Source organism: Danio aesculapii, chromosome 20, assembly GCF_903798145.1.
Source record: "Danio aesculapii chromosome 20, fDanAes4.1, whole genome shotgun sequence".
Classification (NCBI taxonomy): domain Eukaryota; kingdom Metazoa; phylum Chordata; class Actinopteri; order Cypriniformes; family Danionidae; genus Danio; species Danio aesculapii.
Genome location: NC_079454.1, coordinates 7,275,162 through 7,295,695, shown reverse-complemented (window position 1 = coordinate 7,295,695; position 20,534 = coordinate 7,275,162). Strand labels below are relative to the sequence as shown.

Sequence of the window (20,534 nt, the reverse complement as noted above, 5' to 3'; positions counted from 1 at the left end):
TATACACTATACCTACACACATGTCTGTCCAAACAGCTTGAAAAGTAGATTTTTCACCATAGGTGCCCTGTAAGTGAAAAAATCTGGGGCAGGCCTATTTATTTTGGCCTATTTGTTTTTTAATTCTTTTTAGTTTATTCTTTTTTTCTGTGCTGTTGGAAACACTGCAGGTGCGTGAAAATGCTCTGTTATGTTCTGTACGCTGCTGTTCCCATGTTAAAATAAATCAGTATTTTAAAATGCAATATTTAATGTGTCACCAAAAATACACACGCACTTTTTTTATTAAATAATAATTTAACAATAATCTGATTAGTAAACGGTTAATGAGCAGTGGTTGTCAGTTGACAAAATTAACCGAAATGAGCATTCCTAATGTGCATACATCTCGATTCTACAGCAAGGTAGAAAACTTTTTTTGCATGTATGATATTACAAGGGCACGTATTTAACCCCTTTTATAAGATTTAAGATAAGTATTTTGTGTCTCTATAATGTGCCGGTAAAGTTTCACCTCAAAATACCCATTAGATTATTTATTATACCTTTCAGAATATTGGAATTTTCTGCTCTGAACACAATGTAGCTGTTTTTGTTGCCTGTGCCTTTAATGCAAATGAGCTAGTTCTCCCCGCCCACCGTACTCACATGCCTGTCAGAGTGTGTCCTTGTCTCCTGCTGTGTCAGATAACCAACCCAGGCTCATTCTGAGAACGTAGTCCCGAGGATGTTTCTGGAGACCGCGAAATACGTCCCGGGAGGTACGTATTTTTGCAGTTTTTGTTTTCACGAATCCGCGAGAGGCCGCTGTGCGCGCTTTCTCCCGCGCTGTCCTCGCGTAAACCCGCAAGAGGCCGCTGTCGAACGACCTTCTGCCTGCCTGGATGACGGAATGATTGACCGTGCGACCAGCCAATCGGCTGACCCACCCTCCTCCGTCCCTAAACCCAACCAATGACGATTCACAAAAGCCGTCCAGAAAAAGAAAAGCCCTCGTCTGATTTTTACCACGTTTTCGGATTTTGACCACATTCTCACCCTGTGATGAACTGGTTCTCTTTATTTTTTGGATTTTGTTTTCTTACCTGATTTCTGGAACCGCTCTTCCCCGGACTCGAACCCAGTCGTCGTCGTGGTCAGCCCCTTTCTGCGCCTCGAGTTCGCCAAAGTACACAAAGAGCTAACCGGACAAACTGGTTGCAGCGGGAAAGCCCTCCGGCCGGCCGGCAAGCGCCGAAAGGAACGCCGTCACACCGCCCAGCAGCGTTCACTTAAAAAAAAATAAAATGCAGCCGGATGTACCCCCAGCTACGTATTTCGCGGTCTCCAGAAACGTCCACAGGACTACGTTCTCAGAATGAGCCTGGGTTGCAGATAACAGCACAGTGACAGACATAAAGTAAGCAGATATCATGTAACGTTTGAGAAATACTACAGTAGAACTTTCCCAATGATTATTTTGTTTACGCGCACACACAGTGGACTCACACACAGCACGTGCGTTTAACTTTGCACTGTTTTTGCATGGCAAGTTTGACAGGATACACATTAATATCGACTGCTATATGGATATCCATTATGTTAATGTACAAAATAAAGCTAATTTAATGTCCACGAACTGGGATTGAAGCGTCTTCTTTTATAATTGTACTGAAAAAAAAAGATTTTCCTCATAGGTGCCATTTAAAATCAGCATCTATTTAGGCAGTAAAACTCTAGAATACTGTTGATGTGTCAAAAAAAGAGAAACAAGGACATACAGATTTCTAAAAACAAAAAAAATGATGACCTTTACTCTTTTTGTACTTACTCAACAGAAAATGACACTTTGACGTCAAAAGTGATGTGTGTAGTTGCGAAAACAGACACTTTCCTTGAAACTTGAACAGACGTTGTGACTCACGATTCGTATTAATAAACAAGGAACATAGAGAGAACTAATGAGCGAAAGAAAGAGAAATGTGACATACTTGGTTGCACACACACTTCCTCAAAGTCCAGACAGCAGGTGCCTTCATTTACGCAAGCAGCATCGCAGCGACAGCCTGCATTACCATCATGACTTTTGGATATACATCGATTTTTACAGCTGTCAATGACTATCAGACAAAAAAAAAACACAAAATAAAGACAATTTAGTCTAAATATCTCAAATGTAATGTGAATATAATGACACAGCCTTCATTCCTGATGCCAATGACACCGAAATTCAACACAAAATACATTAAAAAGTGTAATTATACCGTAATGTGCTAAAGACATGCTATTAAAACATGTGAAATCATGCTAGCAGTGTGTTAAAACATGTAAACAATGTTTTAAAACATGTTAAATAAGTACAGGTTACAACCAGCCAGTGTTTGGTGTAATTAGTTACACAGTAACTCATTCATTCATTTTCTTTTCGGCTTAGTCCTTTTATTAACCTGGGGTCGCCACAGCGGAATGAACCGCTAACTTATCCAGCACATGTTTTACGCAGTGGATGCCCTTTCAGCTGCAACCCATCACTGGGAAATACTCATGCAGCAACATTCGGATGATAGGGTCAGAATTTGGCGTGAACAACATGAAAGCATGGATCCATCCTGCCTTGTATCAACGGTTCAGGCTGGTGGTGGTGTAATATTAAGGGGGATATTTTATTGGCCCACTTTGGACCCATTAGTACCAACTGAGAATCGGGTCAACACCACAACCCGAGTATGGTTGCTGACTATGTCCATCTCTTTATGACCACAGTGTATTCATCTTCTGATGGCTACTTTCAGCAGGATAACGTGCCATGTCAAAAAGTGTTAATCATCTCAGACTGGTTTCTTGAACTTGACAATAAGTTCGCTGTACTCAAATGGCCTCCACAGTCACCAGAACTCAATCCAATAGAGCACCTTTGGTATGTGGTGAAACTGGAGATTCGTATCATAGATGTGCAGCTGATAAATCTGCAACAACTGTGTGATGCTATCATGTGTATATGGACCAAAATCTCTGAGGAATATTTCCAGTACCTTGTTGAATCTATGCCACGAAGGATTACGACAGTTTATCAAGACAAATACCTAAGTAAAAAAAATAATAATTCCTAACAATTTAAGGTATAAACTTAGAGAAGCAGAGTAACTGCATGTTGTTATTCAGATATGTTGATTAAATTATTAACATTTTCAACTAAAGAATGTTTTATATATCCAACAAATGAAACAATGAAACATTGAAAAATGTATAACATTAAATGGTATATATATATATGGGGTCATTGATTTATGTGCAGTATATTTAAACACATATAATCTTTAAAATATGTGTTTGGTTTTAAAATAAAACTAAAAAATCCTCTTTGACTCAAATTTAAAGGTCCTATGACATTAAAATAAAGTTTTTAGATGTTAGTATCAGTATTATTCGTTTTTAGGATATCTATAAGCTAGTGTGACCCAAAAACGTGACAAAATTTGCATTTAGAAGATATAAAACTGATATAGACATGTAAAGCTTGTGGTTTGTCACTTCCGCCTAAATTGATCAACAGTTTTATTCACGTCTCATCAATTCATAGTCAATCAATTGCTCTGTAAAATCTGACATGTCCTGCCCCATCAAGATGCTTCACATTTGCTTTTTTTGAGGCGCTTGAGCTCAGTCGCTCATTGGCAGAGCGATGATAAAGCAAAACATTATTGGCTGCTTTTTAAAAAGGGGAGCAGCTACTCTATGTCCCACCCTTTCATTGTGTTTTGGTTGTGATTATATCAAACATCGAATAAAAGTTGCACATTTAAAAGCACTTCATGGAACCTATAAAGAATTAAGAGTTTACTTTCTATTGAGATTTATGCGCAACCACTTCTGTGGATTGTTTGTATTGAGTCAAGTAATTAAATGACTTATTGGGTAACTAAGTTACTTTCCAAACAAAGTCATTAGAGAAGTAATTTAAACACAATTTTAATCATTTTAACTTTTTTGAAGGTTTTTGAACTTACACAACACTGCTTACATGTTAGCAAATGTCAAAAGCATGCCAGCAAAGGTAAATAAACATTTTGTATATGGCATAGGCAATATCTCAAATATTGTACAGGGCAATCTTTAACGAAAATTTTAATGACATTTCATAGCCAAAAGCTGTTATAAATTACTTATAATCTGTAAAAATACAAAACTGGGAAGATACCTTTATCACTGCAGCGGAGTTTCAGTAGAAATATGATTGTAAGTATTAAAGCCAGCAAGCCGAGCAGAAGCACCTTTAAAAAAAAAAAAAAAGATTTAACAAAAACATGGAGAAAACTGGGTTAGAAATATTATGACAAAGCATCCTACTCTGAAAAACCTCACGACTTAGTGCATGGGTCTCAAACTGGATTCCTGGAGTGCTCTCCACATTTTAGCTCCAACCCCAATCAAACACAGCTGATCCAAATAATCAAGGTGTTCAAGACTACTAGAGGCTAATAAGCAGGTGTGAGTTGGAGGTGGTTGGAGCTAAACTATGCAGAGCTGCGGCCCTCCAGGAATTGAGTTTGAGCCCATTGCTTTAGTGCATACTCAAAAAAAACAACAACCTGCACTTCAATACCACTGAGACCACTAATAGTACATTAATGTTCTGTATATGTGAAAGTAATCATTCACTTTCCTTCGGCTTAATTCCTAACCAGCGACCTTCTTGCTGTGAGGTGTCAGTGCTAACCACTGAGTCACCGTGCCACCCTTTGTGAAAGTAATGAAGTGTAAAAATTACATTCGCAGTACAATGATGCATTTCCCATGATTTATTTTCTTAGTCCCTAGTGTGTACAATAAATTCCCCCTCCTCATGTTCCACAGGTGACATTGAATAACTTTCAATGAACACCTTCTAACCTTCTCAATGGTTTATGATCGCATGTGAACTAAATAAAACTCTTTGCATTTATTCTCAGGGTCATAATGAAATGTTAAGTTTAGAAAAAAGAGCTGGGAGCTGCTGAAATACATGTATGAGAACATGATACCTCAGTCAATTTATAATTCATTATTCAGGTCATTTTAAACTGAAGTCTGCTCTTTTCTCTCAGTTTATTTAGTCTTAAAACAGTATCATATGAAAAAAATACTAAAGCAATTGACAGTAAATACTATAGTGTTTTTAAATCATATTATTCATCATTGATTAATTTTCCTTCAGCTTAGTCCCTTTATTCATCAGGGGTCGCCATAGCGGAATGAACCGCCAACTATTCCAGCATATGTTTTACACAGCGGATGTCCTTGTCCTTTGTCCTTCCAGCTGCAACCCAATAATGGGAAACACCCATACACTCATTCACACACACTCATTTACTATGGACAATTTTGTTTACCTAATTCACTTATAGCACGTCTTTGGACTGTGGAGGAAACCCATGCGAACACGGGGAGAACATGCAAACTCCACACAGAAATGCCAACTGCCTACATATGGGCCACACTGTAAAAAACATATTTTGAGTATTTTCTATTTATTTATGGCTGTAAAATTGCATTATATGATCTTTATTTCTGCTCAGTCGACTTCTGATGTTGAAAATTCAACTCTACAGTTTAACAAAACATCTTGACATTTAAGTAGTTTGAAATATTATAATGTATAAGAAATAACACATTGAGAAATGAGTCTTTAAGATGTTTGCACAATAATATACCAGGGAATATGCAGGAATCCTAAAGGAAATTTCAATACCTTTTTAAGACTTTTTAAAGACCTTCTCAGAATATTTTAAGACCTCGTCGCCTAATCAGTATCAAACCTTTAACTCAATACACAGTTGTTAATAAACAGTTGTAGTTAAATAAATGAATGGAGCACAAACATGCAACAGAACTTAGATAAGCTCAGAAAAAACAAAGCTTGAAAGAATAAATTACGTGGTTGTTTTCAGCGACAGGCTTCAGCCACTGTTTAAACTCATCTTTCTCCAACTAGGAGAACGCAAACTTGCATTATTCCATTTTGCCGTCTGTTTTGCTATGGGTTCGCTACATGTGGAGAGAACCACATTACCTTCCTGCGTTTGTCGCAAATTACGTGACATCACCCGGACAGAGGAGCTTGGCCGGACGCACCCGGCCTGAACCAATCGAGGAAAATAAATATATTTATGCTTTTTTGGAGTCAAACACTTTGGACAACGCTTGACAAAATTTAAGAAATTTAAAAATGGGATTAAGTCTTTTTATACCTTTTAAGGGCCTTCATTTTCTCATAATTGATTTATCAACTTTACTGTTGTACCGATATTTGCACCTTGGTATTGTTGCAGGATTGTGAAATTTTACCTATAATGTATGATATTATGAATATCTTCATTTTAATGAAAGAAAACAGCAGAATATTTGCATTTGTTTTTAAGGCCTGTTGTGACTGAAGCATTTCAAGCTAATTTAAAACATTTGGGTAACTATGCTTGTATATTGTTTATTACATTTGATTTACTCTCAGTACACAATGTAACTACAGAAGAGTCAAGCTTTAAACAGGAAAATTATCAAAAGACTTTTTTTATTTTTTTTTTTTTTGAGCAGGACGCTAATGGTCTAATATGATTCAATAATTTATGCTAAGCTAAGCTAAATGTGCTAATCACCAGACCCAGAGATCAATTGAATAGATTCAGCAAATACTCAACTGTTTACCTCTAGGGCTCTTGTAAAATCAGCCTAATTCCAAAGTATACATTTTGTTCTTTATAGATAGGCTAGGCTGTATATTTTTCATGTATGTAAGGCAAGTATACACAGATTTTTATGTTTACACAGTACTGTTAGATCGTCATTCAAATCCAGACATTTTTCTCGGTTACCAATATCAGCAGTGTGAAATAGCCACATTAAGGTTATATGTTAAAGTTCATTCCTCCATTTATTTTCTTTTCAGCTTAGTCTCTTATTAATCTGGGGCAATCTTATCCAGTATATGTTTTACGCAGCGGATGCTCTTCCAGCCGCAACCCAGTACTGGAAAACATCCATATACACTCATTAACACACAAACACTACGGACAATTTAGCTTACCCAATTTACCTATACAGCATGTCTTTGGACTTGTGGGGGAAACCCGGAGCACCCGGAGGAAACCCACGTGAACACGGGAAAAACATGCAAACTTCAGACAGAAATGCCAACTGACCCAATCGTGGCTCAAACCAGCGACCTTCTTGCTGTTAGGTGATCATGCTACCCACTGCGCCATCATGATGCACATATGTTAAAGTTAATAAAAACAATAAAGTACAACTTAATTTTATTGGTTATTAATTACATTTAACTCAATTATTACTACTTTTGATTTTATTGCATTACTAGGCATTCCCTAATAAATTAACATCACCCACGATTAATAAACGTTTTTGTATAGTTTAACTAATGTTAAAGGTGTATGTATCTTTTTGACTCGTCGAAAGCATACAAATACATAATATGTATGCGGATATTTAAGAAACATGCAAGTGAGCATTTTTGTTTATCTGAAAAACAATGCTGAAGTCAGTTATTCTGCTGTTTCGTGCCGGAACGGCTGTCTTTGTTTTGGTTCTTTTAACCAGCCCAATGCTAGTTTAGCCAATTATATTTCAGCACCCCACGTTGCATTGACGGAAAACTGCTTATTTCATTCATTCAGAAAGGCTCTCAATGCATGCGTCTGTGACTGAAATGCGATCTCTGGTGGACAGTAGCAGCCTCCAAAATGAGATGCAGATTCAGAGTTCCACATTAGGTGGTTATTATTTAGCAAATAATATAAATAATATGAATGTAAACATTACGTGAGCAGGTTACATTGTGACCCCCTGTCCTAACAACACGCTACGTGACGAGATACGTAGTGATAAGCAATTTGGCTGTTTGCACCAGACAAAACATGACAGAAATTTAAATACAGCCATTCAGAAGCACAGAATAGTGCACTCACTGCACTCCAATGAATTGGTAAGGTTTACAATCTAATTAATACATATTAAACCTCTTTAACATTATTAAATGTACATTCTAAAGATCAATTTCAAATGGTTTATTTTATTTTCAAGATCTGAGGTGAACTATCTGCTGTGTCTTTCAGTGTAGGGCAATAAATGTTCAAACATTCAAACTCACATTGTTAGCATTTAACGCTGAATGAAGCACATGAGGTATACCATAGGTGACCATTGTCAGTTTTCTGTTTTTCAGCTGCAAGAAAAAGAAGCCGTTTCTAATATATCATTGCGAGGTCTTGGTTAGAACAAAAACTGCTTTTAATTTGGAAAATATTCCTCTTATCGTGTGCTATTGCTTTTATGTAGCACAGCCTTCAATCAGTCCTAGTCAGGCACACTCCTGTTGGTGTTGTCAATCTGGCAACCTGCGCTTGCGTTTGTTTTGATCCAGGAATACTATGCCTCGGTCAACCACTGGGTGTCAAACTTACATACTGTACTTTTAAGAGTTAATAAACATAAGCCCCACAAATAGTCACTTAATTTTTTTTTTTTGTTTATTTTTATAATTATAGGCTGGTTACATGAACATAAACTGTTGGCACACATCAGTGGACAGACAGCATGTAAAACTGATATTTGCATAATAGCCCTGCTTTCTCTTTCAGCCACACGTTAATGCCAATTTTAGCAGTGGAAATGCATATAACCATATTTATCTCATGTATCTGCTAAAAGTATGTGCTTACGTCTTAGAGCAGACTCTGCAGTCCACCTTTCCCCAATGTTGACTCAATGTTGACTTTCTAGCCTAAACCCTGATCCAGAAATGAGTTCAGGTGATTAATCGGTTAATAATAGTTCATTCACTTAAATTGGGTGAAAGATCCCAAATACTAGCACCATCTAAAATCAAATATAAGCCAATATAGCCATGCGCATATTGGAATATATCTGATAAATAAATGATATGCTATAAGAATATTTCTGAAATGTTTTAACTGAACAGTCACCTCTCTGAAATGTTCACCTTCTCTGTTCCCCTCTAATATACAGAACTCCACCCAAACAGCTTAGACCACAAATCAGTAGCAAAACTCGAGAGCTTGCAAATCTAAATGTGAGAACTTGTGATAATAATATTTGTATGTGTAGGTTGAAATGTACCCTCACAGCTCTGATGTGAACAGCTGAATCTCTCGATTTGCACACACAGACAAAAATCAACACACTTGTGTTTTGAATTCGAAGTTGCGGATTAATAGTTGTGTATTTGTAAAATGTCATTCACAAATACAAAAGGATCTACATTTGTAGTTTCCAGTTCAACTACAAATCTCACGCGCTCTGACATCTGCTACACATCTTGCCGCGATCTCTGTAGCAGAACTTATTATTTGTGCACTTGTAGACAGTATGGCCAGATGTAGCTGGCTGATTCCAGCCCAAAAACTATCCAAAACCCGCCGAAATGCAAAAAGACCCGCCCAGTCATTTAGAAATCGTGCTAAATGGGGGGGTTATGATGGTCGCCAGAATCACGCTAAGTGTGGGGGGGAGGGATTGTTAAGGTTGGCAGTATCATAGAGGGGGTTGCAAAACCGCCCAAATTTTCACTAGACACCTATGTCCTTTTTTACCCGCAAAAATAAATTCAAAATCGCCCAACACTACTCGTAGATGTAGATACCTAGATGCAGAGGCGTGGCAGGGGTAAACCTGTTTTATAGGCCGATGCCTAACCAATTGCCTGCAGCTAACGGGACTTGGCTGCAGAAGAATAAATTTCTATGATTATTTTATTATTTAGGATTTATTTCAACTATTTTCTTAAAACATATTTGTTAAATTTTGAGACAGGACATTTTTGTACGTCAGCACACAGGGGCAGCTCACGTCATCAAGCAATCAGAGGGTAAGTTATTATTTTTAATAATTATGTTCAATACTGTTAGCTAAGCGACTGTGCTAGGTGGTTTGTTTTTTATATAAGAACCAGTTATGAGTTATGTAGGAGCTGCTTTCAATGAGGTTCTAAAGATACGATTTAACCCACCTGAAATAAGTTGTATTAGTATTTTATAGAAAATAATATTATTTTGAACCATAATGCAGTAAATTGTGTTATACTGTATATATTGCAGTATTTACTACAAAGTTACAAAGTTACTTAACGGGGGGATCCGTCCCCCTCACTTTCAGAGACAGACCATTTAAAACAGGTGATTAATAATTATTTGAATGTATGATCTCATACAGCCGTCCCCCCCACTTTTAAAATGTCCACTACGCCCCTATATATACATATATATATATATATATATATATATATATATATATATATATATATATATATATATATATATATATATATATATATATATATATATATATATATATACACCTACCACACCATTTAAAATGTCCTACCACGCCCCTCCCCCGCCCCGCCCTGCTCGCACCTCTGCATCTACAAGTAGTGTTGCCAGATTGGGTGGTTTTGAAATTATTTTTGCGGGTAAAAAATGCTATAGGCGGGTAGTGAAAATGTGAGCGGTTTTGCAACGGCGTTCCCGTCAGCCCCGGTCTGCCCTTATAAACCTGTTTTGATCGTCCAAAGAGATACCATAGTCCCCGTTCTTCACATACAAGCGCTTAAAACAGTGTAGAAACGCTTGTAATCTCCCTCCCCGACACGACATCTCAGTCACAGTTTTTGGGCTGGAGCACACGAATGAGTTCTGCTATAGAGATCGCACAAGATGTGTAGCAGATGTCAGAGTGCGTGAGATTTGTAGTTGAACTGGCAAATCTGAGAGGTTGTGAGTGCCGATTTGTGGTTGTAGAGCGAAGATGCTATCAAATTTGCCGTGCACACGTGTGTCTGTCATTTTGTATTTGTGAATGACATTTTACAAATACACAATAATCTGCAACTTCGAATTCAAAAGTGTGTTGATTTTTGTCTGTGTGTGCAAATCGAGAGATTCAGCTGTTCACATCAGAGCTGTGAGTGGACATTTTAACCTACACATACAAACATTATTATCACAAGTTCTCACATTTAGATTTGCAAGCTCTCGAGTTTTGCTACTGAACTCATAGCCTTTGAGAAGCAGTTGAAGACTTCACCAACCAAATACACGCTCACACTATAAATCTGCAAGTTTCTTCTCTTCTCTATAGTTCATTTAGTTGTCTGAAAAAAACTGCTACTCTAAACCAATGTATATTTAAACACGAACGTTGTCTCACAAACCTCCCATGTTTATTTTAAAACTTGAATGGATTGGTTTGTAAGTTGCTTTGGATGAAGAGTCCACTAAATGCATAACACCTTCCCCTGTGAACTACTGAATGGAAACCCCTCTAGATGAACTCTGAAAGAGACTCTGTAACACTACACTACACACAGTGGCACGCTGGCTTCCAGAGGCAGGTAATGACTAACATTTCCTCCAGAAGTTCGGTGCAGCCTACTTGTTTTCATTGCTTTGCCATTTGGCACCCTTCTGCAATACTATTTCTCTCTCTCTCTCTCTCTCTCTCTCTCTCTCTCTCTCTCTCTCTCTCTCTCTCTCTCTCTCTCTCTCTCTCTTAAACAGGGTTCAAATACAGTTTGACTGTAATATTCCTTTTAAAAATATAATTTTACATGGCTTGACTTTTCTTGGCTTGGTTATATAATTTTTAAATCTCCCAGTAGTTTCAAGTTTATCACTGTGTGAGAAAGTCTAAAACTACATACTTTGAAATTGTACATTTTTAAATCTACTTTTAAAATAGGTTAATTTCATATTTTCAAAAACAAGTACAAAAAACTGCGAATAAATTATTATTCACCTAAAAATGAATGTAAAACATGAACACATGTGTGTCTTTTCATGAAAAGCTGCCATGCACAGTATTTTACTTTTTGTTTATCTAAGTTTTACTATAATATAGTCTACTGCACTCTATTGTAAACAACAATAAAGAAGAACAATCAATCCCTGCACAAACTTTTAAGCTTAAAGATTAAACGAGTAACTTAACCCCGAGTCAGTCATGTTTGGTTAACCTAGATTCAGAAACTGGCTTTTATTCCCCCCTCGAGTGTCCGCTTACCGCACAGAGGATTTTCAAGTATCTTGACTGGACTTTTGCGGTGTTGTGTGTCCGTGTGTACCGCTGTCCTGAGCCCAGTAGGTTGGCGGCGTGTTCGCTCATGTGTTCATCCCGCTTGGCTGAGTCCATTATTGTCCGCGCGCTCGCTTTGCCTTGTACAGGTTTGTTGTGCTCGGACTCATTTCAAACTTTGTTCTCTAGTGACTTTGTAGTTCATGAAGCTAAAGGACCGCCCAGCGCTCGGTCTAGTCAAGGTAACATGAGCGGCAGCACATGCCCTCTCTTTCTGGTTAATTATATTTAAACCTGGGAAAGGGCAATGGACTGAGGCGAACCATGTTTGCACTAAAATTATCTGTCCATATTTGACGCACACCAGCGTCTTTGACTGATGTTCGCACGGATTGTCTTTCATTTCACTGACGTTTAAATGCAAATCAAGTCTGATATTTAATTTTATGCTTGTTTTACATATTTTGTAAGTGTTAAGTGTCAGCTTCAGATGTTTATGACAGGCTCTACCCACACATCACATCAGGAATGTCACTGTAGATGACATTATACGGACTTAATAAGAAAGATGCCTTCTTAATCAACCGCTCGTTATGTTGTGTAAAGTTATAGCCTATAGGCTAGTTTGACATTCATTAGATATTCTGTTTCAAACCAATGCAATTCTTTGCTCCTGTTATAGTTTAAGCCAAAACTACGTCAGATAGACATAAATATGTGCCCTTTATGTTGCACAAGGCTTAATTTCTCCAGTAAAAAACAAACAGTTCTATGAATGAATAAAACAATATAACCATATGAAATTATACAACAAAACAAATAACAAAATGTTCTGAAAATGTTCAAAAACAACCTGGTTATTGCACAAGACTCTGTTTTTGGTATTAGCACTTTATTTGTTTTATAATATTTTTAAAATAACTTTTAATGTAAAACATAGTAATAATCATTTAAACTCTGAAACTATTTGAGATAAAGAAATCAAATCAACTGTAGAATTTTTAAAATATTTTTTTTCTTTGAGGCACAAGACCTGTTTTTAACAGTTGCCATTGTTGTTTTTATGTACAGTAATGAATCCATGTTTTAAGTATATTGGATACACTGTAAACAATTAAATGAATTAAACTCTGAACCTCCTGAATATAAAAAAAGTTACATTTTTGGATTGCGAGATTACAGGGTTACAGTAATGAAGATGGCTATAAAAATATTCAGAACAATTTGCATAAAATATTACTAATTCATTCTCAGACTGAAGGGGCAATAAATGGCAGAAAACAGTAAAATATAACTAACTAACAACTTACTAACGAAATAAAAACATAAATAAGTACACACACCTTGTAAATTGGTGTATGACAAAACAGTAAGTACAATTATTAAACAACAAAATCTACAAAACTAAAGTTGAATTAGTGTTTATAAAAAACAATAAACACATAAAAAAACACACTAAAAAGCCTTGTGTTATGCATTATAAATGATAATAAAAGGAGGTCGAGCCTTCTCATTTATAGCTCCTAAACTCTGGAATAGCCTTCCTGATAACGTCCGAGGCTCAGACACACTCTCCCAATTCAAAACTAGATTAAAGACCTATCTGTTCAGTAAAGCATATGCTTAGTGCACCATTTAGGGGGCTTCCACACAGGTTCTGCATCTTGTTGATATACACTGTGAACATCAGCTACGCTAATTATTCTCTTTATTCTCCATTTCCACCTGGGGATACTCTTCCCGAGGCCCTCAGACTATGCAGAGTCACTGATTCGATCCAAGACCGACGACGAGATGATCCCAAGGTTTCCATATCCTGGACCAGGCCGAATCCTGAGCAGCTACTGTGGTGGTCATGGAAGAGTGGAGAACATGAGACTGATTCCTGTGACGCTCCAGAGACAGACGAGTCTTCGCTGAGGCCAGCTTCCAGCCTCCGCCGCTGAGACTGCAGCTCTGCACAAGACGTATGGCCAGCGGAGAAATTAAAATGATCGTGCCCAACTGAGTCTGGTTTCTCTCAAGGTTTTTTTTTCTTCACTTTCGCCATTTAGTGAAATTTTTTTTCCCTCTCCGCTGTCGCCACTGGCTTGCATGGTTCGGGATCTGTAGAGCTGCGCATCGTTGGATTTGCTCTTCAATATTTGGACTCTCAGTAGTGATTATTAAACCACACTGAACTGAGCTAAACTGAACTGAACTTAAACACTACAAACTGAACTACACTGTTCCAATTTACTGTGACCTTTTATGTGAAGCTGCTTTGACACAATCTACATTGTATAAGTGCTATACAAATAAAGGTGAATATTGAATATTGAATAATACTGTAAATATTTCACAGATGGTTAAATACCTTTTCAAGCTATATCTGTGTTTCAGGCGTTTACGGTGTAATTCATTTAAGCATCCTGAATATACTGAAAATACTATAAATACAACAAAGGCATAACTGTAAAAAAGACCTTGTGCATCAGAGAATATTACTCAGACAATTTTAGAGTTGATTTGATTTCTTTATCTCAAAAGGTGTCGAGAGTTTACTTCATTTAAGTGATTAAATGCATCCGATATACAAAAAAATATGGATTCTGTACCGTATATAAAAACAACAAAGGCATAACTGTAAAAAAACAAAGCTTGTGCATCATAGAGAATAATATTTAGAAAATTTTAGAGTTGATTTGATTTCTTTATTACAAATGGTGTCAGAGTTTAATCATTTCAGCATTTACAGTGTATCCGATATACTGAAAATATGGATTCAGTACAGTATATAAAAACAACAAAGGTATAAAAAACAGCTTTTGTGCTTCATAGAGAATAATATTTAGACAATTTTTACAGTTGATTTAATTTCTTTATCTCAAATATGGTATCAGAGTTTAATTTATTTAAGTGTTTCTTTGTTAAACTCTTAGTGTGTAACTTTATTGAACGGATTTGATCGTAATAATATAGGAAAAGTCTTTCTACAGTTTATCTGTAAACTTTTTAATGAAAATATCTGTAGATTTATTAGTTTTGCATTTCATTTCAACAAAGAAATGTTACCGTAATTATATGGGTTTTGTTTGGCAGCCGTAGGTGCCATCAGTTGAACTTTTTCAGTGTGGAATAACTGTAAAAACCGGTCTTGTCCATCACAGAGAATAATATTTAGAAATTTTTAGAGTTGATTTGATTTCTTTATCTCAAATGGTGTCCGAGTTTAATTCATTGACAGTGTGTCTGTTATACTGAAAATATGGATTCAGTACCATATATAAAAACAACAAAGGCATAACTGTAAAAAACAAAGCTTGTGCATCATAGAGAATAATATTTAGAAAATTTTAGAGTTGATTTGATTTCTTTATTACAAATGGTGTCAGAGTTTAATCATTTCAGCATTTACAGTGTATCCGATATACTGAAAATATGGATTCAGTACAGTATATAAAAACAACAAAGGCATAAAAAACAGATATTGTGCATCATAGAGAATAATATTTAGACAATTTTTACAGTTGATTTAATTTCTTTATCTCAAATATGGTATCAGAGTTTAATTTATTTAAGTGTTTCTTTGTTAAACTCTTAGTGTGTAACTTTATTGAACGGATTTGATCGTAATAATATAGGAAAAGTCTTTCTACAGTTTATCTGTAAACTTTTTAATGAAAATATCTGTAGATTTATTAGTTTTGCATTTCATTTCAACAAAGAAATGTTACCGTAATTATATGGGTTTTGTTTGGCAGCCGTAGGTGCCATCAGTTGAACTTTTTCAGTGTGGAATAACTGTAAAAACCGGTCTTGTCCATCACAGAGAATAATATTTAGAAATTTTTAGAGTTGATTTGATTTCTTTATCTCAAATGGTGTCCGAGTTTAATTCATTGACAGTGTGTCTGTTATACTGAAAATATGGATTCAGTACCATATATAAAAACAACAAAGGCATAACTGTAAAAAACAAAGCTTGTGCATCATAGAGAATAATATTTAGAAAATTTTAGAGTTGATTTGATTTCTTTATTACAAATGGTGTCAGAGTTTAATCATTTCAGCATTTACAGTGTATCCGATATACTGAAAATATGGATTCAGTACAGTATATAAAAACAACAAAGGCATAAAAAACAGATATTGTGCATCATAGAGAATAATATTTAGACAATTTTTACAGTTGATTTAATTTCTTTATCTCAAATATGGTATCAGAGTTTAATTTATTTAAGTGTTTCTTTGTTAAACTCTTGGTGTGTAACTTTATTGAATGGATTTGATTGTAATAATATAGGAAATATGAAAATATCTGTAGATTTATTAGTTTTGCACGTCATTTCAACAAAGAAATGTTACCGTAATTTTTGTTTGGCAGCCGTAGGTGCCATCAGTTGAACTTTTTTTTTGTTACAATTCTTTTTCAGTGTGGAATAACTGTAAAAACAGGTCTTGTCCATCACAGAGAATAATATTTAGAAATTTTTAGAGTTGATTTGATTTCTTTATCTCAAATGGTGTCAGAGTTTAATTCATTGACAGTGTGTCTGTTATACTGAAAATATGGATTCAGTACCATATATAAAAACAACAAAGGCATAACTGTAAAAAACAAAGCTTGTGCATCATAGAGAATAATATTTAGAAAACATTAGTGTTGATTTGATTTCTTTATCTCAAATATGAGAATAATATTTAGACAATATTAATGTTTCAAATGGTGCCAGAGTTTAAATGATTATTACTTTTCTTTTGCATTAAAGGATATTTTTAAAATATTACAAAATAAATAAAGTGCTAATTTCGAAACCAGAGTCTTCTGTTTTTCTGAACATTTTTGTATTTGTTTTATTCTATAATTTCATATGGTTGAATTGTTTATTCATTCATATGCACTGAAAACTCTAATAAGTTGACTGAACTAAATGAATTGAGTAAACTCGTTGCCTCAATTTAATTGAGTAATGGAGTCTCCCAAAACTTGCATATTTAAGTTTATTTAACTTGCTGGTTTTGTAGACTATACTTAAAGTGTTCAGTTCACCAGACATAGTACTTAAGTAGCCAGTTCACCAGTTTCACAAAAAGTTTGGTGAACTGAACAATTTAAGTATAGTCTACAAAACCAGCAAGTTAAATAAACTTAAAAATGCTAGTTTTGGGAGACTCCATTACTCAATTAAATTGAGGCAAAGTGTTTACTCAATTAATTTAGTTCAGTCAACTTATTAGGGTTTTCAGTGTGTGTGATAATATACTATGAAAAAATGTTTAAATACATTTTAAATAAAAAAATAAGTAGCCATTTATTCACATTATGATGAATAATTATACCTGAAGCCATTTGTTTTCTGATTTAAAAAAAGACCTTGCACTTAAAAGGTTGCACATATTTTACAGTCAAAACTCCATTTGTGAAAATGACCTATTTTTTTTTTCAAAGGGTTAATTGATTTTGAGCTCACTACACTTGAAATCTTAAGTTTATGCATTTTCATGGTACATAAGTTAAATTAACTCATATTTTAAGTGATAGGACCAAAATACAAAATTTAAAGTTATGTTCAGTCAACTTTACTTAATTGTTTAAGTAAAGACAACATTAGGGTTTACAGTGTGGCTAATGTTTTTTTAACCTGTTAGCCAGCACTCAATTTTGGGAATTTACACTTACCTAACTTTAAATAGTAACAGTTCCTGTATCATTGGAAAGAAGACACTTTGAGCTTTACTGTGGTAAAAGGTGAAGTTACATGATAAAAAAGATAAAAAGTGATACATTATGAAGTCATGAGAATTTTTTTTTTATTGTGTTCAATATTTGTTTTCCATATACAAACACAGGAAAGCATTAATGTAATGTCCTAGAAAAAAAATATGCATTCAAAGCAAAGTATTTCATGAGTTTGTGATTCAAATTCGATGAAGATAGCATGCAAAATGAGATTACTCATAAAACGTTTTCCGAGGCTATGCCGATGTCCTTCTCTCCCTCACCGTCAGAGGAACTTTCTCAAAAATGATCTTCACAAGCTAAAACATTAACAGTTGCTGAATGATTTGGTCTACATTCACAGTTCATGTATATGTGGAAAGATAACCCTCTGGGCTTTGTTATCCATCATCTAGAGCAGGGGTGTCCAAACTCGGTCCTGGAGGGCCGGTGTCCTGCATAGTTTAGCTCAAACATCCTTCAACACACCTGCCTGGAAGTTTCTAGTATATCTAGAAAGGGCTTGATTGTCTGGTTCAGGTGTGTTTAATTAGGGTTGGAACTAAAACATGCAGGACACCGGCCCTCCAGGACTAAGTTTGGACACCCCTGATCTAGAGTTTATAATGCTCAAAATGAAAAAAAGTTATAGATGCTTAAGTAATGTAAAAAGAATTGCACCGCACTAAACATTTGATTATTTTATAAACAAATTTAGGAAATTTGTACTAGAGCAACACAGAATAGATATATAGTAATAGATCAAAAGCCACACATCTTCTGAGTATATGTTTTGAATTTGATGCCAATATTATGTAAAATGAAATTTCTGCAATTATTTTTCTGAGACAATGTCTTGTGATTTTCTCCCGCTCCTTGTTTGTGGAGAAGCAGTCTGATGACCACACGTACTGAAGGTTTCGCATACCACAAATTTTTTAATTGTAAAATAATAGACAGAAACATATAGTATGAATGATTTATTTGAGCACAAGTAGTACATTGTGTGAAATAAGTCCAGTGCATATGCAACAAAAAGTTAACTCTTGTGCAACATAAAGGGCAGATATTTCAGCCTGATCTCACGAGAAAACGTAAGAATTTTACGTTTTGTCAGTTTAGTGGCTAATTCGTACGAATTCGTACGAGTTCAGTCGTACGATTTTAAATGACAGTGATTTTATTCCATAGCATGGCACCTAACCCCACCCCTAAACCCAACCGTCATTGGGGGATGAGCTAATCGTATGAAAATGTACGAATTAGATCGTACGAATTAGCCACTAAATCAAAAAGTTACGAATTGCTGTGAGACTGTGTTGGATATTTATGTCTATCTGATGTAGTTTTGGCTCAAACTATAACAGGAGCAAAGAATTGAATTAGTTTGAAACCGAATATATAATTAATGTTAAATGTCAAACTTTACCACGGTTGGAAACCGGTCATGTAAACAAATCTAAATATTGATCAAAACCAAACTTTTGTGGCTATTATATTGAGTTATATTGAGATTCTTTCTCATAAAAGCTGTCTATATACAGTTGAAGTCAGAATTATTCGCCCCCCTTTGAATTTTTTTTCTTTTTCAAATATTTTTAAATATGATGTTTAACAGAGCAAGGAAATTTTCACGGTAGGTCTGATAATATTTTTTCTTCTGGAGAAAGTCTTATTCGTCATATTACGGCAGGAATAAAAGCAGGTTTTTATTTTTTAAACACCATTTTAAGGTCAAAATTATTAGCCCCTTTAAACTATATATTTTTTTCGATAGTCTGCAGAACAAACTATCATTATACAATAACTTGCCTAATTACCCTAGCCTCTCTGGTTAACCTAATTAACCTAGTTAAGGCTTTAAATGTCACTTTAAGCTGTATAGAAGGGTCTTGAAAAATATCTAGTCAAATATTATTTACTGTCATCATGATAAAATGAATCAGTTATTAGAAATGAGTTATTAAAACTATTATGTTTAGAAATGTGTTGAAAAAAATCTCTCCTGTAAACAAAAATTGGGGGAAAAAATAAACAGGGGGCTAATAATTCTGACTTCAACTGTATATGATGTGTGTGTGTGTGTGTGTGTGTGTGTGTGTGTGTGTGTGTGTGTGTGTGTGTGTGTGTGTGTGTGTGTGTGTGTGTGTGTGTGCGTGCGTGTGTGTGTGTGCGTGTGTGTGTGTGTGTTTGTTACTATTATTAGTATTACTTTAATATATGCATATATCAGGCTCGTAGCCAGGAGGGGTTCGGGTGGTTCGAAAGACCTATACCCCCAACTGACAAAGGTTCAGAAAAGGTCCACGAGCTCATTTGTTGACTGCTATGCCATAATAAATTATGAAAAGAACCATCGAAGAAGGCTTTAAGACCAAGCAGAATCCTCTTTTGGCTGTTGCTTCAGCGTGATGTAGGAAAGTTAAATGTGCTGGCCAGTTTGTGTTTGCCTAATAAATGTCAATAGGCTAGTTTTTAATGTAAAACTAGAACAGCATCCTCTTTTCTCATGATATATGATGTAATACAATTTTATTTGAAAAAATAAGGATTATGTTTTTCTTCTAAATGTTTAGGAAATGTTTTTGATACATCAAAAAGTGTGGTTGATGACCATTCAAGAAGTTAATCCAGCAAAAAAAGCGCTTAAAAAGTATTTAAACCTCATAATTAAATAGAAAATGAGGCAAATAACTGCAAAAAGGTCCATATTTTAAGAAAAAAGAACCACCCCTTTCACCAGGCTGTCTACAGACCTGTATATGTATTTTTA

At 35.3% G+C, this 20,534-nt stretch overlaps 1 protein-coding gene across 1 annotated transcript in view; it reads right to left on the bottom strand.

Annotated features, from left to right (window-relative positions):
* enpp1 (ectonucleotide pyrophosphatase/phosphodiesterase 1) overlaps positions 1-12,271 on the bottom strand; it is a 127,062-nt gene extending 114,791 nt beyond the window's left edge. Inside the window, exons 1-3 of the mRNA XM_056480678.1 lie at positions 12,049-12,271; positions 4,178-4,250; positions 1,971-2,099 (exon numbers count right to left, since the gene is read on the bottom strand). Of these exons, the coding sequence (XP_056336653.1) occupies positions 1,971-2,099; positions 4,178-4,250; positions 12,049-12,177 (331 nt within the window). The 5' untranslated portion in view covers positions 12,178-12,271. The remainder of the gene's footprint in view (positions 1-1,970; positions 2,100-4,177; positions 4,251-12,048) is intronic.
* Between the last annotated feature and the right edge of the window lie 8,263 nt (positions 12,272-20,534).